The sequence below is a fragment of the Mustela lutreola genome, chromosome 11, assembly GCF_030435805.1.
Source record: "Mustela lutreola isolate mMusLut2 chromosome 11, mMusLut2.pri, whole genome shotgun sequence".
NCBI classification, from domain to species: Eukaryota; Metazoa; Chordata; class Mammalia; order Carnivora; family Mustelidae; genus Mustela; species Mustela lutreola.
The window spans coordinates 35,034,955-35,059,155 of record NC_081300.1 but is presented as its reverse complement, the minus strand read 5'-3'; the positions used below and the strand labels follow the sequence as shown (position 1 = coordinate 35,059,155).

General features: G+C 51.4%; 1 protein-coding gene across 50 annotated transcripts in view; it reads right to left on the bottom strand.

Moving 5' to 3' along the window:
* CELF4 (CUGBP Elav-like family member 4) overlaps positions 1-23,379 on the bottom strand; it is a 287,772-nt gene extending 264,393 nt beyond the window's left edge. For 9 of the 50 annotated variants that reach the window (XM_059139850.1, XM_059139851.1, XM_059139852.1 and 6 more), the window contains exon 1: positions 22,713-23,367. In XM_059139850.1, coding sequence (XP_058995833.1) covers positions 22,713-22,998 — 286 coding nt within the window. In that variant the 5' untranslated portion in view covers positions 22,999-23,367. Of the gene's footprint in view, positions 1-22,712 lie in introns of all 50 variants that reach the window. The other 41 variants (XM_059139834.1, XM_059139835.1, XM_059139838.1 and 38 more) reach the window with 17 other exon arrangements.
* Positions 23,380-24,201: the final 822 nt, after the last annotated feature.

Here is a 24,201-nt window from a genome sequence, read left to right as displayed (position 1 = left end):
AGGTGTTTCTACATGTTCTCATTTAATTGCTACGATAACCCACGGAGTCAGGGTTGTTATTCCTGATTTATAGGCTGAGAGCTCAGAGCTCCAGGACTAAGATGTCCGTGGTCATCATTGAGCTCTCAAGGATGAAACCTCAAGGCTTCCGACTCCAGATCCAGTGCTCTCTGCATGGCACTGCCCCTGCCTCCCCTCGTTCTTGGGGAGAACCTAGAGCTAATGAAAGCTAACTCTCACACCCCATTTCCCTTTTGACCCACGGCCCAGCCGTAGTCACACACTCTTCAATCCTTATGGGATCTCACCATTTCCAGTTACCTCCAGCCCCTACTGTAGTCTCTGAGCAAGCCCTCCAATCCTTCCATGATCGCCCGCCACCCCCCAAGAGTCCCTAATGCTTGTCCGGCGTGGACGCTAGATCCAGCACTAACTTCCCATCGCGTGACGTTAGACCGTGAAATGGGAAGCATTCTTAGAGGTGCTTACTGCCATCACTCATCTGCGTTCTCAGGTGAGAAAATGGAGAGCCCCAAGAGCCCAGTGACGCACTCTGGGGGGATCCCGGGCTCGAACCCAGACTTCCACCTCCTTTTGAGTCCTGGCCACGGCTTGACCCACCACCCAGAGGCAGGCATGGGAGCAGGCTTGACCCACCACCCTGGCCACCGTGGGAGCAGGTTAGGGCATGCAAGGGGCTCCCAAGTCAGCCCACTGGTGGTGGGTGAGGGTAGGTTGTGCTTTAATTATGCTTTGGGCCGCAGTATCCCAGCGTGGGCCTCTCGAGCCTGGTGGCTTCCTCAGGCGGGGGCTGCAGGTTCTCCTTCCATGCTTCATGCAAGGTGCAGCCCAGTCCTGGGTGAGTGAGTGATCGTTCAGATATGTGGCGGGGGGCTCCTGGGTGGACCTGCTAGCCTGGCCTAAGGCAGAGAACCATGACATTCACAACAGTTCTCTTTGAGAGGTGAGAAGGCAGGTGCCTTTCTCTTGCTACCTTCCCGTCTTGTTTATGTTTTCTATGGTGAGTATTGCTCACCGTGGAAAACATTTATAAGCCACTTTATTTTAAAAAAGCAACTGGTCTTTGCTGGGACCAGAGTGAGAGTCCCTCCAGGTGAGTGAAAGCAGCCACCTTAGATCTGGGCTCAGGTGTGCCCAGCTGAAGTCTGCGGAGAAGTCTGTGGGGCACATGGTGTCACTGACACGTCTTGCCTTGGGGACCTTGCAGTCTAAGGAGAAGCCAGCCGGATGTGCCCTTGCAGCCTGGGTGGCACAGCAGGTCTGAGGCCCTGGGGAGGGCGATTCAGGCTCGAGGGGCCTCAAAAACGGAAGAATGAGGCTGCAGCCATTACAGGCCTCCTGAAGGAGGCTCACTGTAGCCTCTGCGGTGGAGAAGGCTTTGGTTCAGGGGAACGAGAAGGGAGTGGGGTGCATGGGGTGGGAGGGGCTGCCTGAGTAGAGAGGCCCGGCTGGGACTGATCTCGCAGGGAGGGAGGCACAAGAGCAGGGCCGGAGGTGTCTGGGTTGGGAGCCCTTTGACGTCTTTCCTTTTTTACGTGGGATACATCTACAATCTCGGGCAGGCCTGCCACGGTGCAGGCAGGGTCTGGACACTCTGCCTCGATGGCTGCATTTCATACTCAGGATAAACCTATTTAGGCAGTTTGTACATTCTCATTTGCCAGGCAAAGAAACTGAGGCTGGCCCAGGAGGTAAAGTGACTCGCCCAAGGCCTCCCAGCTGCTCAGTGGAACAGCTGGGATTCACCCTCAGCACTGCCCATTCCACAGCCCCTGTGCTGCCCCCTCTAGCCACCGCCGAGTCCTCACCTCCCACTGAATGTGGTCGGAAGGCCCAGAAATCTGTGTGGGGTGCTGAGCAGGTGGGAACACGCAACCTGAGCTGTGTCCATATCCGTGTGTGCCTGTGTGTGCTCATGCGTTTATCTGTATGTGCTGTGTCTGCGTGTGCGTGAATGTGTGTTTGAGTGTGTGTCTGCATGCAGGGTCTGGGTGGCCCAGTGCCTGAGGGTGAGATGCAGGGGAGCAGGATCAGAACCTCTCCCTAGGGGTGGGGATATGCCGTTCTGGCACTGATGACAACAGACTGAGGAAGGAGTTTTCTGATGCAAGTGCATGGGCCTGGCCGTGTGGGAGGTCATTTCCCCTGGGGAAGAAGGCCTCGGGCCAGTGGCCACAAGGCAGGGCGCAGGAAGTTACAGGATGCTGGGAGGGTGTCCATCTCCGAGGAGGGAGGAAGCCCCAGCATTCCGACAGCTGACCGTGGGGCTGGGGAGCCTCCAGAAGGTGGCTCTGGGGACCAGGCATTGGTGTGCACGGAGGCCCCTGAGCTGTTCGCCAGCTGTGGGCTTCTTGGATCCTCATTTGGGGAATTCCAAGGCTTGGGAAGGTGGCTGGGATCTTTACTTCCCACCAGAGTCCCAGGGGATTCTGACACAGCACCCCTGGGACGGGCTGGGGAGGCTCAGGGTCTGGCCCCAGCTGCAGGAAGACAAGGCAGGCTTCCCCTAAGGGCTCTGCGTGCCCCCCACGCCGACTGTGGAGGACCTTCCGGCCAAGCACAGATGACACCCCTGAGTTTGAGCACAGGGTGGTGCACCTAGGGACCAGCATTGTGGGTCCCTTCGGTTGAGTGAAGGAGGGAAGAGCTAAACCTGTGCCTGAGACCCTGGGACCCTTGAGACGAGGTAGGACTGGCCCTCTTCCCACGCACTGCCTGGAGCAAAGCGAGTTTGCACACAGGCGAGGCTCAGGGTGGGCCTACCCTTATGTCTGCACCCCAGGAGCTGCATCAGTTCCCAAGTGGCCCAGGGATGAGACAAAGGTACAGGTCACCTGTAATGGATGTGTGGGCTGGGCACAGGGACTCTGTGTGTCTAGACAGAAGGACCGAGCCAGCAGGGCAGAGATGCGTTCAGCCAGAGAGCATTTCTCAGGAGCCCCACCCTAACCCTCTTTTGCACTGTCCTTCCCTCAGGGCACACTGCTTCCAAGAGCTGCCTCTGGCCTTGCTGGTCAGGTTTGAGCACCATCTGCTCCCACCCAGATGGAGGCCGTGGGGAGGGCCGGCTCTCTCTTCTCATAGCTGCTGCCTGCACCCCCCCCCCCCAACTCCTTCTCTTTGTCTCTGTCTCTGCGCGCCCCCCACCTCAACCAGGGCTCTGCCCTTTCTGTCTCCTAGGGCAGCTGGGTGCTTCGGGCTACTTTCTGGGGAGCCCAGAAACCCCAACCCCCTCTTCTTCCGGTCTCCCAGGGGAATCTGTGGGCAGAATGTGAGAAAATGCCACAGATGGCCCAGCCGTGCATCCAGGAAAGCAGCGAGGTCTCTAGGGGACACAGTCTCACTTAGTGTCCCACTCAATTAGGCTGCCCACAACCACACGTGTGCAGAACCCTTCCTCCCACAGACCTTTCCCACCCTCCTCCACACCCAGGCCAGAACCCCTTGGAAAGACCCCCGTCTCCACACATATTGGCAGAGAGCGGCATGAGTGCCCAGCGAGGGAGCTGGACCCAGCTTTTTTGCTGTTTCTGACGTGCACTCGGTAGAAACTCTAGTCATAGATATACACACGATCTGTCACTTGAGAACTGGCCCGCCGAGCCTGTCACAGCCCACACCGGCCTGCATACGCCCAGCACATATGAACACATACACGCTCACGTGGCCTTGCCTGTGGCTCACTGGCTGGAACCGCAGTGTGCTCAGAGGAAGGTGGTGTGTGTGCTTGTGTGTACACACGCACCTGTGCACGCACACATGTGCCAGTGTTCTCACAGCAGCTGCAGTGAGGGCTGCAGATGATTCTGGAGCTCTGCTTGGACTCAGAGCTTTAGGATGGGGCCCCGAGGTCCTCCTCGCATGTGATAGCCTTCGTCTGAAGAAAGGGCAGGGCCCACCTGGAGAGCAAATGCCCGTGCGAGGGAGTTGGCAGCCTTGGTGGTGCAGTGAGAGCGTCCTATCTGCATCTTCCCTTTACCTTCCAGAACCAGGGCAGAACACAGAGCTCTCCTACACCCGACTTGCTTATACAAACCACATGACACCAATACACACACAGGCACACACACAGGCACACAAGAAACTCAGAAGACACAGCCTAAATGCAAAATGTGAGGGGCCGACAGGTAACCAACCACACAGTGTGCCTCTAATGGACTTAGCACGTGCCAGGAGCGTAATCCACACCACGGTCACTCACAACCCTCTCTCTGCCACGGTCTTCAGAGGGCCCAAAAAGCTTCACCCCTCACAGCCTGTCAATACGGCACGTATACGGCAGTGGGCAGGGGAGAGGGCAGAACCCACCCGCCACCTCCAATGGCAACCCAGAGCCAACCCAGCACGCGCGGCTCAAGTCTGTGCACAGCAAAGCGGCCCTGCCCCTCGTTCTGGGAAGGCCTCCCCTTCCTAATGGTCTGCTCATCCTTCCAGCGGTGCAAGTTTAGGGAACCCATTCCCAGAACCTCCAGATTTTATTCTAAAGGAAAGAAAGCCATAGGTTTCGCATTCTCCGACGAGTTCCCTGCCGCTGCTAACCCTTTTCTGTGTGCCCGCGTGTGCGTGCGTACGTGAGTTCTCCTAGGACAGCTGCACAGGGCCACTTTCTCTGCCCAGCCCGAGCCAGGTGTAGTCCCAGGGATGACAGGAGCCCTGCAGGCTGGGAGCAGGCTTGGGCGGACACCGGAGGACTTGGTGAGTGGACATCAGCCCGTGCTCCCAGCCTTGAAGGTGAAGCAGCTTGCACGCTCCAGGCCAGACCAGCTAGGAACCTGCGACCCTCCTCCCAGTTCTCCTTCCCTTTCTCTGAGGCCTCTCTTCTGTTCACGGGCTTGGCTTTGCTGAGGTGACACCTGATCGTGGCCGACGTGCAGGACTGGGTGGCCCTGGCAAGAACTGCCCCAAATTTCTCCAGAACCTGCCTTTGGTCTTGGTCAGATGAGCAGGAATTTGGCTGGGATCGTGTGAGCTGACGCAGAAGGGAGGTTGCAGGCTGAGCGTTCTCAGCAAACGCCTTCTGTTTATTTGTGGATGTCTAGTGAGAATTTGGCCTTGGGCTTTATGGGGTTCCTAGGCCACACAGGTGTGAGCGAGAGGACTTTTGGCCTCTGGCCTAGGACCCTATCCCTCCTTCCTCCAAACCAGCTGGTTTTCCTTCTCCTGCGAGGGTTTTGTGGCTTAAATTGTGTCTTTGGTTAGCAAAGCCTCATTATGGAGTGGTGTGCGAGCATGCAGGTCTGTGAGACGTGTGTATATCCACGCGTGTATCTCTGCGTGCATGTGTGTGTGTGTCAGTGTGTTTCTATGTGATGTGTCTGTGACAGCACGCGTTGGCGTTAGTTGTATTTTTGAGAGGGTGTGTACTTATGCATGTATTGCTCTGAATGTCCATATTTGAGTGTGTTCCTATGTATTTAGTTGTGAGTGTGTCTTTCTGTATGTATAGATGTGTATTTGTATGAAGGTGTGTTAGTTATCTCTGATGTGTCTACGTGTGTGCATGACTGAGTGTGTGTGTGTTCGGAGCCGCAGAAGACAGTGAGGAAATTTTAAGAAAACATTAGCCTATAATGTCACACGTATAATGTCACACGGCTTCACTTTCCCCATCTGTAAAAGGAAGGAGATGCACGAGATGATTGTTATTTACATCTGTAAAGAGAGCTGCAATCAGGGAAATGCGGTGGGCTTGAAAACATAAGGAATTTGGGAGCAAGTTCTGTCTTGGCGGTTCCCTAGTGTGTAACCAGGGTCGAGTTACTGCCCTCAGAGCTTCTGTTCCCTCGGCATTCAAAGGGGCACACTGACATCTCTGTCGCAGTTTTGTCACAGGGATTCGGTGAGATAAAATAAGCGAGGGCCCCATGTGTGTCATGTAGTAGGTGCGCGGTCAGTTCTCTCTCCCGTCCATCCTTGAGCCCTGATGTCATCCTGCCGTCCTATTTCCAAGACAGCAGGACTGTGAGAGCTCCCTGCGGTCTAATAGGGGTGCTGGCACTTAGCACATGACAATGACCCTAGAGATTTTAACTTCTTCACCACATTTTCCCTCATCTCAGCTCATTCCCTCCACATGACCCTAAGAGGTGGGAGGAACAGGTGCCCCTGCAGTGATTTAAGAGAGGAGGAAGCAGAGACTCAGAGTGAGGTGGCAGAGTGGGGCAGAGATGCAGGTGTCCGGCTCCCGGGTGCGGTGCATCCGTGGGGCACCGGCCACCTCTACGGCTGGCAGCGTCCAGAGTACTAAATGCTTCCTGCTTCCTGGGGCCCTAGCAAGAAAGGAAGCCTCTCTCGAGCTATCAGGCCCAAATCAGAGGAGCCTGCCCCGACCCTCAGACGCATGCAGGCCATCCTTGGAGTCGATACGTGGAATCAGCCCTTTGCACGGAAATTGCAGGTCTGACTCCGTGAAGGGTGGCTCGTCATTCCTAGAGCCAGCTCTGATCTGCCTGCAAGAAGCAGATTTCTCTCCCCGCCACCCAAAATCGATGGAGTGGACACCCAAAGCCAGATTCCTCAGCCTTGTCTCCCAACGGACATACGAGATTCGACTCTAAGGGATGTTTGCTGGTTTCTGAAATCAAGACCGCCGTAGAGCAGTGTGGTCTGGGTCCCAGGAGAGTAGGGAAGAAGATGGTCTCATGCTACTGAACGGGCCCAGCCTTTCAAGGTGATGTCTCAGAAAGGGGTACACTCCGTCTTTACATTTAACTTTGGGGAGGGGTGTGGAGGAAGGGTCCCAAACTAATCATTTCTTTTGGCCAGGGGCTGCCCAGCAGGCCAGGCCTCGGGAACCTGCCTTGCTGGTCTGCAGCCAGACCTCTGTCCCCCTGGTTTACCTCTGCCCCCTTCCCTGGCTTGCCAGCACTGGGTCTGAGCCTAAGCTGCGCTGCTGTATCCTGGCAGGATATGACCACATTGTAATTTTCCCTCATGATCCCTTTTCCATTTTTCTTTATAAAAAAGGTATCAACTCTACCTGGTGGCAATAGGGATAAAAAGCGGTAATATGAAAGAAAGCACTTTACAGATTAAAATACTATATAAATGGAGGGCATACTCTAACAGAAATGAAAGATAAAATTTAGCATCGACGATACAGTATGTAATATGCATGGTTTGATTTTAAATGCTCCAAACACCTTAGTACCTAGGTTACACAGGTACAGTGTAACATACGGCTTAATTTGGTCTCTAATGTGTTTTAGAGTATGCACTGTGATCCATAGGATTACATAATATCTTACGACACATCATAGTCCTAGCACCGAGGAAAGTACCATCAGAATCAGTTGACATTAGGCTATTTTGGCATTTGAAACACCAGCCCTAGATTTGTGATTTTTTTTTTTTTTTTTAAAGATTTATTTATTTATTTGACAGAGAGAGAGATCACAAGTAGGCAGAGAGGCAGGCAGAGAGAGGAAGGGAAGCAGGCTCCCTGCTGAGCAGAGAGCCCGATGTGGGACTCGATCCCAGGACCCTGAGATCATGACCTGAGCCGAAGGCAGCGGCTTAACCCACTGAGCCACCCAGGCGCCCCTAGATTTGTGATTTTAACCGCTAGAGCTGGGAGAGAGAAAATGAAAAATAGGAAGGGGGAAGGAATCTCCATGGGCCAGCAGTGGCGCCCCCTGGGTAGGAGGTTGGTCCCTAAGAAGGCAGAAGTTCCAGGAACAGGTCCAGGGAAAGGGAGTAGCAGGGAGAGGGCTCTCTCAGGGGAAGGTAGGAGAGTCTGGCTTGGCGGTGACTGCTCCCACTATTTATGAAGCCAGATGAGGAGCTACAGGGCTTGTGGTGGCCCCCGTGTCTGCTGATTAGCTAGAGATTATATTGATGATGTAATAAAAATTCACTTTGTCTATTAAGTTTCACCAGAACAATCAGGAGAGATTAGATAAAAATCAGAGGAAATGAATAACAGAAGGAAGACGAAAGCCACGAGCCTCACTCCCTGCCATGGTCCCCGTCTGTCTCCCTTTCTCCTGCCTTCTGGGGGGCAGGAATGACGATACCTCCACCCTGGCACCCAGGCCAAGCCAGCTAGAAACGTCCCCGAGCTGGGCGGCTGTCGGGGAGAACCTCACACTCAGATACGACACTGGTTTAAGTTTACGGACCCTTGTTTAATATTTGATTAGACCTTTGGCAAGGCAGCCTCCTGCTGGGGGATGAGCTGGGTACTGAGCCTTTCAGCTGCCTGGGTCCCCCTGGACCCACAGCGCGGGAGGAGGAATCCTGCGTTCTGGGCGATGCAGCTTTAGGCCAGGCAGACCCGTGCCCTTATAAGTAGCCAGGGGCCGCCCAGCCTCACAGTGGCTTCCTCTAGCCTGGCCTGTGTCCAGATTCCCCCATTAGAGAGGTTTCTTACGGTTACAGCCCGGGCTCTAAAATGTCCCTGTATGAGGCACATGTCACCAGAGATGGTAACACATTAATGTCCCTTAGCCGCCAGGGACATATCTGCCCAGTTTGATTTGTCAGATCAGCAGGGGGCAGGACTTTGAAAGGCTGGGAAAAGGAGGTCACGCTGGGTTGGGGGCCATTGTCTCAGGAAGGCGGGGAGGCCTGGGAGCACTGGGGCTTGGGGTATGTGGCCCGGGGGGATAGCTGGGGGTGGGGGGGAGAGTGGGGGAGGTTCCCATCCCCTGCCAGGAATGGAGTCGTGCAGTTACTCCGGCTCCGTGAGAGAGTCTGGTTCTGCTCACCCTCTGAGACCCCCCCTGGGTCAGGAAGGTGCCAGGTCTGTGGCACTCAAGGTCTGTGGAAGGCCAAAAGAGGAGAGTTTGCCTCTCCTAAAAAGACGGCTACAGCACTCCTATTCGGGGGCCCCCAAGGTCACCTCTTCATTCCTGCTCCTCTGGGCTGGCTTTCTCTCCTGGTGACGGCGAGGCACCCTAATTGTCCCCCTGCCGTAAATGGGCTGTCCAGGAGCCCTGGCACCCTTGCCCACACTGGCAGCATTTCTTCCTGGAATTTAACAAGATGCCTCAACTGCAAGGCCATTGTCACCCCGGGAAAGCACTGTTTCCTGGCTTCACCTCCATAGCCTGGCTGCCCCCAGCCATCCCTGAGCGGCGAGTGGGCACAGAGGAAGGGTGGAGGGCATGAGAAGATTTTAACCTCCAGAACCTCATAGTTTATCTCCGGGACATTCCGCTGAGTGAGCCTGTGGGGACAATCTGGATGTCTGCCTTGGTGACAGGGAACCTGGCCACAGGTTTAAATACTCCATGAGTAATTTCTCAGCCCAAGTGGGCTGCAGTTGGGACAGCTGAAGGACACTGCAGCCCCAAGGCAGGGGAGGCCGGTCCTTGCCGGTCCTGTGTGTGTCACTCACTTCCTGGGACAGAACTGGAGCCTTGTCATCTAGTTCCGATCCCCACTGCTTCTCCCTCAGCCGGATGGGTGGCGGGTCCCAATTTTATTCAAAGTGAGAAAGTCCTTTGTCCACTAGCCTGAGAAGGAGATGTCACTGCTGCGGGACAGAGCCAAAATGTAATGACGAGACGAAACAAGGCCATGGGGCCCGTCAGCCACCCAGCCTCCCTGCTCTGTCTCTTTCCCGTGTGCCAGCCTCGACTCCTGCCACCTCGCACTACTTGGGCGTCCAGGACCAAGCTCCCGTGGGCAGGAAGCCTGTACTCCTATCTGATTACTGCTTTTGGGGGGTTTCCTTCCTTTGTCATATAGGGCCTATGCACTTGGTACCTCTGTATTTGTGCGTTTGCTGCTCTCTGTCCTATCCAGTTATTTGGTGGTGGGGAGGGTGGGTCCCCATGCTCCAAGGAGAGACTTCCAGATCCTCTGTGTTGTGCATGAATCTATGCCTCCTTGAGGGAGGCCTGTGTCTGCCCCATGGGACCCAGGGCTTCCCAGTGGAGGTCATGGCCTGTCTCCCCCTCCAGACTGAAATGCCTTATACACTCTCCACTTTGCAGAAGCCTGCCTTTGCTCCATGGGGGGATGCCTGGGGGTGTCACAGAGGTCAGCTGCAGTTGGGGCAACGGTGCCCCTGCTCTTGCTTCACCTGGCTCCTCCTCTTGCCTCCGCTGGCCTCAGGGACCCTGTTCTCTCTGCTATGTGGTCACTGCTCTGGGCCAGACTCTTAAGCATCGGCTGAACTGAGACAGTTCGTAACATTCAGAGTTAATGAATGTTTTGCAGAGAAACTAGAGAGAAACAAACTAGGGCCTTAGGGACAGTGTGAGGGGCAGATAGGGGTTTCACACCAAAGGGCAGTCTAGCTGCCCTCTGGCTCCAGCACCTTGGGTGGAGCTCGCTCAGCTGCTCCTGCCTTCTCCCGTCCCCTCTCTGGTGTCTGTCATTGCAACCACTTCTGCCAAGTGGCCATTTATTAAAGTCTAAGGGTGTGCTCTCCCCACACTGAGACACTGCCCTGTAATTCGTGCCCTCCTCCTCTCTCGAGGGACACACTCAGTTGCCCTGTCCCGGACCTCACCCTTTTCTCCTTATTCCAGTGGATTTTCAAACTTGTTCAACACAAATGGTAACAGAATTGACTCTGAAATAAACAGTGTAGGGGCACCTGGGTGGCTCGTTTGGCTACGCGTCAAACTCATGACTTCGGCTTGCGTCATGACCTCACGGGTCCTGAGATCGAGCCCCACCTTGGGCCCTGTGCTCGGCGGGGATTCTGCTTGGAGTTTCTCTCCCTCGGCCCCTCCGGCCACTCTCTCTCTGAAATAAACAAACAAATCTTTAAAAACTAAAATATATCTAACAATTTACTTATTGAAATAATTAAGATGACCATAAAGAAGGTCTTATTTGTCAACAAAAAGACTTTTTAAAAATTGGGGCAAAAATGAAGCATGAACGTAAAGTCAGTACCTCTGTGCTCTTCTCCCTCACTCTCATGACTAATGGGACTGAGGTCCCTGCCTCCGTTGGACCTGGACGGTCTCTGTGCCATTGACCCCTAGGGAATCAGTCCTGCCCGCAGATCTGTTTCATCAGGCGCAGTGTTGAGTGTGTATGCCTGCGTGTGTGTGTGTGTGTGTGCGCGTATGTGTTTGTGTCCTGGGCGGGGGGGGGGGGGCATTTGCAAACGTTGAGGGATATAGCAGTTTGGATTCAGACTCGTTACAGGTCCTAAGTGTGGAAAAGATTCTAGTGCCCAACATACAGAACTAAGAGGAAAACCCATGTTACACTGTAAACTAATTATTCATTTTGGAAACGGAACAAAACACACATTCCCATTGGAACTACAATACTTTCTGGATTTTCTGATTCTCCTCTCTTGTTTTGTGTGGCTCTATTTTGCTGCTGCCCCAGCTCGGGCCCGGTGAGGGGTCTGGCCCAGGGTCCTGTGCCTCCCCCAGGAGCAGAGGGCTCCCCTACATAAGAGAAGAGGCTCGCCGTCACCCTGGGAGCTGTAAGGAGAGCGGCTAGAGAGAGCGGTGCGCTCTGCAGCTCCTCCAAGGCGAGTCTGACAGTGACGGGAGCGCCTTCCTTGTCAGGGGCCCCGCACGGGAGAGCAGGAAGTTCTTCCTCTCACCGTCAGATGGCAGGCGACCGCTGGTGGAGAGGGGAGCATTTCTGCACACACACGTAGTAGGGAGGGGAAGGGTCTAGAGGAGGGGCCTGGCTTCTGGGATCTCTGCTGTTCTCCAAGAGTTCCTTAGATCCGGGTCTTGGGTCTGGGAGGGGGATGGGGCCCTGGGGATGGAGGACGACCTTGGTGCCCAGACCCATCCATGCTCCCCGCGGGCCCTCTGTAGCTGCACCTAGTCTGGGCTGGTTTGGGAGCAAGTCCGGACATCCTGGAGCTGTTCCAAGTGATCTGGGGGCTGCGTCTCTGCTAGGAGTGCTGGGCCACTAGCACTCGGGAGGTAGTGCAGAGTCTAGCCAAGGTGCTTTGTCGGAGGGCTGGGTATAAGCTCACGGGCAGAACTCTGAGTGTGTGTGCAGCTGGGGGAGGGGAGGCAGGTCAGAGGAGGATAGATGTGGCCTGTTGGCTGAGGCCCAAATGTTCCCTATGGGAAGGGGTGCATCCAGCGCTCAGAACCTCCATTTCCCATTCCAGCCATGGGTACCACTCGTCACCCTCTACAATCGCAGCTCTCTCCCTTGCACGTTCAAGGTCCATCTCCTATCATCAGTCACCAACCATGGGACCTGGCCGCTATGGCAGGCTCCCTTTCAGCTGCCTCCACAGGCTCTGGGAGCAGAGATGAGGAATGATCCAAAGGCTCAGTGGGCTTTTCTCACCAACCCTATTCCCTTTCTTCCTCTCTGATGAACCCCCAGCCACAGGGACTCTCTCCTTTCCTCTCCTCCCTTCCAGATACTCAGGGCTGGCAAGGGCGGTCAGGAACATCGTGAGCTGGGACTCTGGCAGACAAGGGAGGAAGGGGTCAGGGGCAGGCCTGAAGGGAATTCCAAGGCCAAGGACACAGCGGCCTTCCCTTTCCTTCTTACTCACGGTGACAGGAGGTGAGCCTCCACGAGCAATGGCTTTCCAAAGTCCAGAATATTCCGGACCCAGCCAGACTCTGCTGGTCCCAAGAATCCCATTATGGTGGCTGATTTGATCAGGTGCCTTTCTTCCTGGGACCTCTAAGTTGAGAAGTACACACGGGCCTCTCCCGGGGCCAGTATCCTACCCATAACTTGGGATGTTACTTCAGGTTCATGACACCCCTTGGAGATGGAGCTCTTCACACAGCGGGCGCAAGGATGCTCCCTGCGCCTTCTCTGGTGAGACAAAGCCAAGTATTGATTTGACAGAAAGATATGGATATGTTGGGTGGATAATGGTTAGGGGATCCTATTTCTTTCTTTTCCTGTTCAGAGAACACCTCTCCTCTGCCTCACCCCGCTGGAAAGCAGAGGCCGGATGAGGGAGAGTGTTCTCTCCTCGGTCACCCGGGGACGCCTCCATTCCCCCTGGGCTCCTTCCAGGAGTTTAAGACCATGAAGCCTCTGGGAATATGGTCCCCTTCTCCCACCATGGCAAGCACTACCTACATCCTCGCCTCTCCGTATATTCTTAGAACCAGTCAATATGATTAATTTTACATGGGTATAATTTCCGGCTGCTGCCATGGAGCCCTCCCAGCCTCACCCATCAGCAGCGACATGATACAGTTTCTGGTTATCTTGGTCAACCAAGATATTGATATTATTAATAATGGATATCTATATGCTGACCTTTGTCCACCCAACTGAATCACTCTGGGCTGGCTGTCACATTTCTTTAAGAGCTATTGATAAGCCCATTACTGGAAGGGCATGGACAATCTTAGGTATGTGCTTCTCACTCACCTTCAAGCATCTCCTGTGAGAATCTCCCCTTGTTAGGTGAGCTGCTGTGCGTACGGCAGTGTGTGCAAGAAAAGTCTGCAAGCAGGTGCCTGTGTGGGGAGCGTATGTACGTGTGTGAATATACATGTACGTGAGCATGCCCGCAATTGCACATATGAATGTGTGTGTGTGTGTGTGTGTGAGAGAGAGAGAGAGTCTGTCTTGAGCACTGGCCCTTTTAGAGCTGATCAAATAGTCAATTAGAGCATTATAGGGAGGTAGCTGAATCAGAGAGTTCCTACAAATACACTGTGATGTAGTGTTTGATCTTTGGATGCCTCTTGTCTCCTAGGACTTGTGCAAGAGGTTTGGCTTTATAAGGATATTATTAGGTTGATGCCTCGTTCTCTCCATGTACCTTTCAGGCAAGAGGCCCCACTCGCTGGCAGCAGGCTGGCCAGAACCTGCCACAGGGATGTGTGCTTCAGGTCACGCTACAGGCTTGACTCTGGGCTCATGCAGCCTCCAGCCTCAGTCTCTCGCTCTCTCTCTGGCCAGTGGCCCCAACGGCTCAGGCTCCACTTTCTTAAGGGCGGAGAGAGGAGCTTGACTCGGCCTCTCTACCCTCTACATCAGAAACTCCTGATCAGAGGACTGCCTGGCACGCTGGGCTATTTATCGTGTGCCACGGGGGTGGGGGGGCAGTACTTCTGAGAAGGGGTCCATGGTAGAATGCACACTTTGCGTGCCCGTGTGTGTCAGGATGGGCACCTGATCTCATCACCAATGAGATGTGGTGTCCAATCTTATTGTGGCGTGTGTGCGTGGCTGCTGTTCCTGCCACCTGCGTGGATGGGGTGTCAGGGACAGCGCCTCTATCAAGTCAGGCGACAGGGATCGGCTCCTGTTTGGTCCCAGACAGGCTCACTTGTCAGGGGAGGCCCTCACTTGCCCCTGTAAAGGGAAGCCAGCTAGCTAGAGAAATCTTTTGGATCCTCAGACATAGTGTATGAATAAACCAGACATGGATTAATTAGGTGTGACTGCATCATTAAATTAGAATAATGAACAAACAGCCACGTATGGCATTCAAATTTGCCTAGAACGACTCCAAGGGTTGCTTTCAAGTAAGTCACCTGTCAGTTTGTAGGTTTTGGGGACTCTGGAGAGTGAGGTTCCTGTCCTATCTTGAGAAGCGAATTCTTTAGGCACCATCTACCCCAGGCAAGGATAATCCTTCAACGGGTGCCCGGACTCCACAACTGAATCCAAACAATGGCTTTGGTTCGATACAGCATCATCTATGCACGCTTCAGCTGCAAGCATTTCTCAGAGTGAAATATGACAGTAGCACAGGTGCTCAAGAGACAGGAGGGAGAAGTTAAGAGGTGTGAGCAGCGGATGTGAAACGCATCGATCCCATAATATTTATGTGGATGTGCACGGCGTCGCTTGTGCATGTGCACGCGTGTGCACGCACACACACCTTTTGCATTTCTGTGAATTCTCTTCTCCTCTGTTGACACTCCCTATTTCAGCCACAGAGACTCGAAGGTGTACCTAGTCCTAGTTGTATAATTTTAGAAATAACAGCCCCTCGCTTCTGCAGACAACACCCCTCGAAATCCCTGTCCTAGGACAGGGAGGCTGTGCAGCTGGAACCATTTATCTTTAACAAAGAGGAAGAAACCAACAGCTAAGAGGGAAGAAAATGGGAAATAAACTCACTTGCCTCACTGAAGAGCCTGGGGGAAAGCCTAATGCACGGGGGGCTTTGTTAGTAAGATCTGTTAAGTATCTAGAAACCTTTGATCTGGAGCCGCTTTTAACAAAGGTGATAATTAATTAAAGCAGAGTGTATTGCAATAAAGTAACATTGCGGTCAGTTTATGCGCTGTCCAGAGCCGGCCTTCGGAAGTCTCTGTCAATTAAACTCTTGTTGGAGGCCAGCTCATTATCAATTTTTTTCCTGAGCTTTGATCAATATTTTTGGCTGTTCTGTCCCCACAGAACCAGAACTACGTCTGTCTCCATGAGGACACCCATTTATTTACATCTCGCAGATGGCCACGTAGGATTTGTTCCTGAGCTCAGCTGCTGGGAATCGCTCTGTTCGGAGCATTGGTCAGCTTGTGCTGGAGGGGAGATACAAGGAAGGATAAGAGAAACCAAATACGGAGCAAGTCGAAGGGGAGAATGCCTGTGAGCATATGGTCCCGAAAACATCCCCTTCTATTTCCAAAGGGACTTGGAAAGGAGGACCGTGACCCTGGGGCTGCCCACCTGGCTTCCTAGTTGGTTCCTGAGGGCAAGGCTGAGGTTGAGGCTTTACACCCATCCAGGGGCCACTGGGACAGGATGTGTGGAGACAAGGAAGCCCTCAGGACAAACACAGCAACTCTGGGAATTCCTCTGCCATCATTTCTACCCTTATCATTGTCTTTTTGTCCTGGCATTTCTAACCGCACCCTATGTTGCCAAGTGGAATGTGGATCTTTCTCTGTAGGCCCCAATGGCAAATAGGAGAAGGGAAAGGGGGAGATAAAGGCTGGTGATAAACGGGTTGCAACTAATCTGGGGGCTCTGTTCCCTTGCCTTAAGCTATTTGGCTAAGATTAGTTGCTTTTTGTGATTCTTGTGAATTTAAAAAGGCAAAAGTAGAGGGAATGAATGTGCTTCTCTTGTGGAGAGACCAAAAGGGGGGCATCCTGGTCCCTGCCACCCCCTCCTTGCCTGGAGGTAAAATGCAGCACTCTGCTTGGAGGGGCTAGCTTGACTGACTTGGTCAAGTCGTGTGTGTGTGTGTGTGTGTGTGTGTGTGTGTGTGTGTGTGTGTAAACATCACAAGAGAAAAGTCAGGCTGGGATGCCAAGGGGCAACCGGTGGGGTAGGAAATGCAGTGGGTGGAGGGATTTATCTCTGCAGAGAGCCAGGTTCTGTGCCGGCCACTCAGCTCCCAGATGGAAGGTCATTTCTAAAATGAGTCAATAGGTGAGCTGAAGCAGGCAAACATCTGAAGGGTGATGAGTAGGGGGAGATGGAACTTTTTTAAAACCTGCACCTTTGGGTGGAGATATCAGGCAGATACGCAAGAGCACACCTTCACACTGGAACTTAGATCCTTGACAAATCCAACCTCTGAGTTCTTAGGTGGAGCACGGACATAATCACAAGGACAGTGTCATCCTTCCCACATTCTTTCCTTTTCTCCATCAACCATCTCCCTGGTCGCGCACACTGCCTCACCAGATGAAAACTACCCCTAACATCATTCCCGTTCTGTTTGCATTTATTATCTCTTCCCTGGACACGCAAACTCATATACAAACAGAAGTTCACACACACAGGCTCACACCAACACCCACACAGGCTGCGGTATCTTCCCCCCACCCCCCCGCCCCATCCTCCAGGACCCGCAGACACACACAGATTTTCACACTCTCTAGCGCTTCTCTCTGCATGTCACATGGGATTTCCCTTCCAAGTTCAGAAACGCCGCGTTTCGGCTGCTGTCAACCAGCACTCCCAGCTTCCGGCTGGCATGTGGGCCCTACAACTTTCAGTTTTCCTTTTGTTCTGCCTATGATTTGGGGCCTCACTTTCTGTTCCATTTCCTCTTCTACGGCCTGCCCTCTCCAAGTCCCCATCGAGGAGATCTTTCCTGGGTCAGTTCAGAAACAGGCCACCTTCAGATGATGTGTGAGCTGTGTAGTGTTTCCCCCAAAACCATCTGAGGTGAGTGAGACCAGCTCTTTTCTCAGGGAAGGATGTGGTGTCTTGGGTATTTTCTCAGGCATCACTTAGAAGCCCCTCTCTTATCCTGGTCTATGAATTATAATAATGAGGTTGATCATGTTAATAACAGCGAGAGAGATGGCTGTGCTCCGATTCCTGGAGTGTGGCATGGTCACTGGGTGTCAAAAGTGCCCCCTGGAAACCAGCTCTTTGAAAGTACTCTGACAACTTCACAATATGCCTGCATATTATGGGGCACATATCTATGACATATGTTTTTTGATAACTGTTCCTTTTTTTTTTACCCCCCCAAGCTGTGACTTTACTTAAGAAAAGCCTTTCTTTTTGTTTTATTTTGTTTTGTGTTTGAGAAGCCACAAACATCCAGCCAACTGGAGCAGGTGGAGAGAATGAAAGTATGCCAGGGGGGTTCTTTCAACCCAATCTAGAATTCCCATTAAAGCTGAGGGGGAAAGAAGTGTTAACATCTCCCTGTTGAATTGCAGTGAAATCTAGGCCAGCCCTGGTTCCCATATGTGTGGGATGCGCTCAGTCATGCTTGCACATGGATGCGTTGACGGCACATGTGCAGATTAATTTATCTGTGTGTTGATTCCGAGGGAGTCTCTTTAAAAGATAAACGAAATTACGTACAAGCAGCAAATAACCACCAGTCTCTTCAATAAATCAATTCTTTCCCAATATTGTTCTTTCTTTGCTCCTAAATAGAATACTTACAAACATCTGGGGCTTGAAAGTCTATGGGAGCTGTGGCTTTGGTTTACATTAGTTTTCTAATGATCATTAGTGCTTATTTTTTCCACTGCAATTTGTATTGTTTTTAATGTTATTTTCCCCATGTTTTTCGTATCCTTTTCTCACAAGGCAAATCTTTCTTTTTAAAAACTGCAGGTGTCTGCCCAACCAGTCTACCAGTGTCTTTCCCTGGAAAGCCTGAATTTTTATTTTTCAAAGTAAATTTTTTTTAAAGTTCACCTTAATTGAGCTGATGCCCATGTTGACCCTTCCAGATTCGCCGTCTCTTAGACTCATTTGAAAACAGAAATCAGAGAGAGCCTCACTGGCTTTAATTCACCTATCTAAGGAAAAAAACCAAGATCCCTCTCGGCTAAAGTCAAGCGATAGAAACTCGGTGTTCTGAGAACTGCTATACCTTACATGAAAATACAAGGCACAATTTTATGATACTGGTCAAGAATCAACAAGACAATTATAACACTTGCCATTTCTCTTTCTCCCAACTACACACCAAATCCAGGGGCTTCATGCATATTTTACTCAGCTACCATTGAAATGAGAGGTTGTGTATCTGGTCATGAGTCTATTTTCAAATGATATACTCTCCAGAGTTCAACCCACAGAAGGTTCCATTACTCTGTCCCAACCCTCCCTCTGGATGTAGTGTGGAAGTATAAGGGGCTGAAGTCCCTGCAGCTGTGGCTCCTGGGTTGGAAGAACTCGATTTTCCTCTATGCAGTGGGGGAAGATATCAATGCAGAGTGGTTACCCAGGCACAGATCTGTTCTGACTGGTTAACAAGAGGGACTGTGATATGGGCTTGGCTGTTTAGATTAAAATGCATTGCAGGCTCCCGGAATAAGCACACATCAGTAGTAAAGGCTGTTTAAACCTTTGGGGACAGCCCTATGTTTAGATTACATTAATTCATAAATATTATACTAAATACCACTTAAATTGGACTTAAATGACTTCAAAGATAATGCATTATAATATGGCTATCCAGAGAGCACTAGTCTTTATGTCTCCCAGTAACTCAGTCTTTGCTGCCTCCTATCCTGCTAGACAAGACCAAAGTTATGAATGGATTGCTGGCTTGTTCATGTGTGATCCATCGACTGTGTGTGTGTGTTTTAGCAGGCATGGGTATGTGTATGTATGCATTTTCAGACACTGCTTCTGTTTGTTCTCCAGGACATAAAAAGAAGAAAAGAGAAATAAAGGTAAAGGGAGAGAAGGAAAGAATTCCACTAGTGGGTGACCTGTTCCTTTCCCCAGGGGAGAAAAATTCTATAGGAAGGGGCAAAACTGGTCCTCAGCTCACTTCTGCTGCTACCCAGGGAGCTTGCCTCTCTCCTCTCTAATCAATAGTACAATGTCTTTCTCTTTGGAACCTGGAAAAAAAAAAATCTTTCTCAAAGTGCTTCTAATGGGGGGAGAAAAGAAGACTCCAGAGTTCGCCGGGAGAGTCTGCATTAAACTGGGTTTTTTTCGTTGGGTGTTATTTCTTTGAATTGTAATTCTGGGCCTTTTTTCTTCCTTTCTCTCTCTGCCTAACACCCAGATCTCCCCCACCCCCGCCCAAGTGCTTTCTGGTCTCCAGGGGGTGAATTTACCTTTACAGTAATTACCCCAGGCCACAACTGCTATTTGTTGGCTCCCCAGCCCAACAGCCTTTCTCTGCTACGGCTGGGTTTGCTCCACAACACCCACCCACTCCCTCCTCCACAGACTCCCAATTTGACTGGAGTAATTGCCTTTTAAGGTTCACTCTACGCATGGCAGGTATTCCATTAACCCTTAGAACTCCTTCCTCCTTTAGTTACCTGAAATGGCAGGTGGCCAACAAATGGATAGCCACCTGAAATCTCATGCATTTTATTTAATTTTTACTTATTTTTTCTTCTTTCCACTTCTCTTTCTATCTTCTTCTTTCTTTCTTTTTCTGTTTTCTTTTCTTTTCTTTCTTTCTTTTTTCTTCTTTTGCCAATAACATGCAGATGCCTTCCACACTGGAGGCCAGTATCCTGTCATGTCTCTCAATTTTATTCCAGTAAGATTCATTAGAAGTTATAAATTCAAGAAAGGGAAAGAAAGAGCCACAAACATGCCCTGAAACAAGGCTCAACAAAGACATGTTTCTACCCCTAGCTTCATGTTGTCAATTTAGAGTTGGGGAAAATCTAAAAGCTAAATGCAAACCTCATTCTTCAAGCCTCATCATGCTTTTTGACTTAACAGTAATTAATCACCAATGGCAAGCGAGTAATTTTTTAAGGTGGCCGGAGGCTTATTTTATCAGGATTAGCTAATAAATCAAGCTGTATCTCTGAAAGAGGAGTTCAAACTCTTCTAGGACTAAATAAACCAGACCTTAGAGACTGTCTCATTTATTCAGGTCTCCTGGAGCTTCCAGGCACTGTTAGAGACATTGTGGCCCAACCTTGCCTATAAAAATCTGAGGGTTATAGAGGCAGGAAGTTTCATAGGGAAAAATATATATGCTCAGGCTCTGAAGGATGAGCTGCGACAACGAAACACCCAGCACACTGGAGCCAACGGGCCTGCCTGCCACTGACTGAGCCAGTTTAGGGGAAGAATTATTTAGAAAATGAAGTTTTGCTTGTTCTAGGAATCCTGGCCAGATATGTGTATGTATATGTATGAAACATATGAAATAACTATAACATATCCTTCTCTAGCTTCCTGATGCAAATCATGATAATTCTACTTCTTTACTATAATGCAAGGGAGTCCAAAGAGCAACAAAAACAGTGATGATACCAGCAAGGGATTGTGAAAGAAACAAGGAATACTGTTAAAGTTTATCTTCATTTGAAATAAAGAAGTGAATAAAGTGCTCCAAACCCGGATCTCTTAAGAAGCTCAGTTCTTCACAACTGTCTTTTGCCTCTGGTTGGTTCTGATTTTTTTTTTTTTAACTTTAAAATTTTTAAATCACCACAAGAACTGATGATTAAGATGGGCAAAGGATTTCCTTATTTATGCTCTTTAAATTTTCACTATTACTATTTTTAAATCTAGGGACATATTAGAATGACAAAGCTTTGATACAAACCTTGATTAGCTTCTAGGGAGCTTGATTGGAAAGGGAAAAACTACAAAGATATGGTTGACTTGAGAGGGAGGGCGAAAAATGGAAACAAATGTTATTTCAAACACTGCCTCCCCATTTCACCTTTCCAGTTTCTCTTCTGATCAGACATTTTCTCCATATTGGAGAAAGGTTGGTTTGTCTCTCCATTACACCCCCCACCTTCACCCCACCCCAACAAACCCAGTATATTTCCATTCTGCTGTGTTTCTGTGCTACTCAACATGCCATTAACTTTAAGATTTACTCCTCAGCAGGCAAGCTGGAAGATGCTAAAGCCAATAAAAACTGCTCTCTGGGACTCCAACTATGAAGAGTTTGGAGCTCTGCTTAGTATTTGGATGAAGGGAGGGCTGGAGGAGGGAGGGAGGTTGTGATAGTGAAAACCACTGCTGCTCAGAGAGCCAGACAGCTCTGCGCTCTGCACCTAATGTGCTGGAGGATCAGCTCTGTTCATAGCCCATTTGTGGCCAAGGATGAGGCTGCTCTCTCTGTGTGGGTGGGTGTGCGTGTGCGTGTGTGTGTTTTCATCTTTAAAACCACCAGCTCTAACACAGCATCTTCAGTGGCTCTCCACACTACTGTTTATTAAAAACGGAACGTCCATACACATCCCTTACAACTTCCTTAGCCCGGTGCTCCTTCCCTGCCTGACGATCAATCTCTCTCAGAAAGCATTTAACTTGCCCACACAGCTCCAGCCTGGATTAATCCCCACTGCACATCCTATACATTACTGTTAGGGAGCGGAGCACTGGGCTAATTTCGTCACCCACCAGCCACCCACACACGTTCTACAACTGAACACGTTTGGGGATCTGCCTTAAAGATAATAAAACAAGGAGAAAACAGGCAGGCTGCAGACAATTCTCATGACCACTTTCCTAAAAAGTTGCTGGGTTTTAATTCTTTGATTATTCTGTGTCCCCCTCCCCCAAGCACTCACTAGCAATGATTGCTTCAAGGGAGAGCAATAATGTACTATAAACCTCTCTGCATGGTGAGTTTGGGATAATTTAGGCTACACCCTTCAAAAGGCATATTTTGCCCACACAGATTTTTTTCCCCAAAAGCTCCGCTTTCCTGGGAAGGGGATCATCATTCAGGCTTCCCCGATCCCCCCACTCCATCCAGGGGATGGCTGGTTCCTTGCTAAATCTTGCCTTAGGTTTTGTCCCTCCTTCCTTCAAACATCAAACACCCCCTCCCCCACCACTCACACCACAACCGGATTATTGAGGCACATAGCTCGACATGGAGAGTTTACTGTTAAATTGATAGCAAAATAAAAATATCTCTCTGAATTTGTCACCTCTCTTCTTTTTAGACGGCTGCGCTCCTGCTATTCTGGCCCCGAGCGGAGAAGGAGGAGATCATCTCCTCTTAATATTTTCAGCACCACGGCGATGGACAGCACCCTAGGTCCCTGGCCCGCTAAGCGTCCGCCAGTCTGCTCAGCGTCCCGGGCTTGGCCGGTGCAGCGGTCCCCGTCCCAATCTTTCAAGTCGCTGCGCCCAAAAATCCAAGCCCCGTTTCCCCTCGATCCTCTCTCTCTTTCTCTCCATATTCTGCTTCCGCTGCTCTCCCCACCGCACCGCTTCTATCAGCTCCTCGCCCAAAACCCAGCTTTGCCCCAGCGAACAGCTCCCCACGCACCCCAGTCCTGGGTCTCTGCTGCCCGAGCGCCTCCCTCCTCGGCGTCCGCCCGAGGCTCCCTCTCGCGCCGTCTCCCGCTCGTCCGTCGCCGGCCGGCTGGCCGGCCCGCCCGCTCCTTCTCCCCGGCAAAGTTGGGAGGGAAAGGAGCACTCACCTTTGTGCATGCCTGTGAACCTGTCCTTCAGAACCGTAAGCTCGTAGATCTTGCCGAACTCCTCGAAGAGGGGCTTGAGGTCCTTCTCATCCAGGTTGCGGGGGATCTGCCCAATGAACAGCTTGATGGCATCGTGGTCCTTCATGGGAATGGTCGACGGGTTCCCCGGGCTGTGGCTTAATCCGTTCATGTGCCCTGCGCTGCCCGGGCTGCTGCCGAGCCCGTTGGTACTGAGGCTCGCGTTGTCAGCCTGTCCGTTTGCTAACGTGGCCATCTTTATATACATAGAGAAAATCTTCTTTCCTTTTATTCTTTCTCGCTCGCACTCTCTCGCTCTTCTCCCTCGCAAGCTCGCTCGCGCTCACACACGCACACGCATACACACACTCGGGTTCTCTCCCCCTCGGTTTCTCTACACCTCGCTCTCCTCTCGCTCTCTGCTCTCTCTCTTTCTCCTCTCTTCTCTCGCTCGCTCGCGCTCGCGCTCTCTCTCTCCTCTCCCCGCTCTCTCTCTCCCTCCCTCTCTCCTCTCTCTCTCCCTCTCTCTTTCTCTCTCTCTTTTTCGGCCTGATCCGATTTTTTTCTCCCCCCCCCCCTTTCCTTTCTTTCTTTTTTCCCCCTTTTCTCTCTTTTCTTTTTTCCCCTTTTTTTCTTTCTTTCTTTTTTCTTTTCTTTTCTTTTCTTTCTTTCTTTCTTTCCTTTTTTTTTTTTTTTTTTTTTTTTTTTTTTTTTTTTAAATATATTGAACAGACAGGATCTCTGTCCTTTCCGTTTAAACAGGCTGGACCGGTTCAAGTTCCCAGTCAGACCAGGGGTGGGGGAGGCAAGTGAGCGCGCGCGGAGGAGGGGGGCACTGGGCTCGGAGAGGGCGAGACGAAGGGGGGGGCTCCCGCGCGGCGGCGGGCGGCGGCCGGGAGCAGGACGGCGTGGGGCGGCGCCGGCCCCGCCGCGCCTCCCCCGTCGGCGGCCCCGGCGAGCGGTGGTGGTACAGTCCGAGACAGCCCCCGGCTATAAATAGCGCCAGGCGCATGGCTCTTCGGGAGGCGCTGAGATTCCGGGCCCGGCGGCCGCGGAGAGCGGGTGCCCGTTAGGAACGGGGCTGCTGGCCTCTTCTTTGCCTTTTGGGGGTTCCTTTTGTAATAGCAGCAGGTGCAACTTTTTGTATTTTTAAAACATTGATTTTCATTTTCGTGTGGGTATGTCGGGGTGGGGGGAGCGTTATGCACCGAGCTGCGCTCTATTAGGGCGCCAGGCGGGCGAAGCAAAGGCAGGGATGGCGGGCGGGGCGGCGGCGAAGGCGGCGGCGGAGGTGGAATGGGCGCTTTTTTCTCCCATCTGCTTCCCTTTATTTATTTATTTAGACTAGAAAAAGCGAGTCGGCTTGGAGGGAGTCCGCCCAGCGATCCGAGTGCGCATTGATCAGTGTCGAGAGAAAAAAAGCTACATAAATATATATTATGTGGATAAATCTATGGACAAGAGCTCTCTC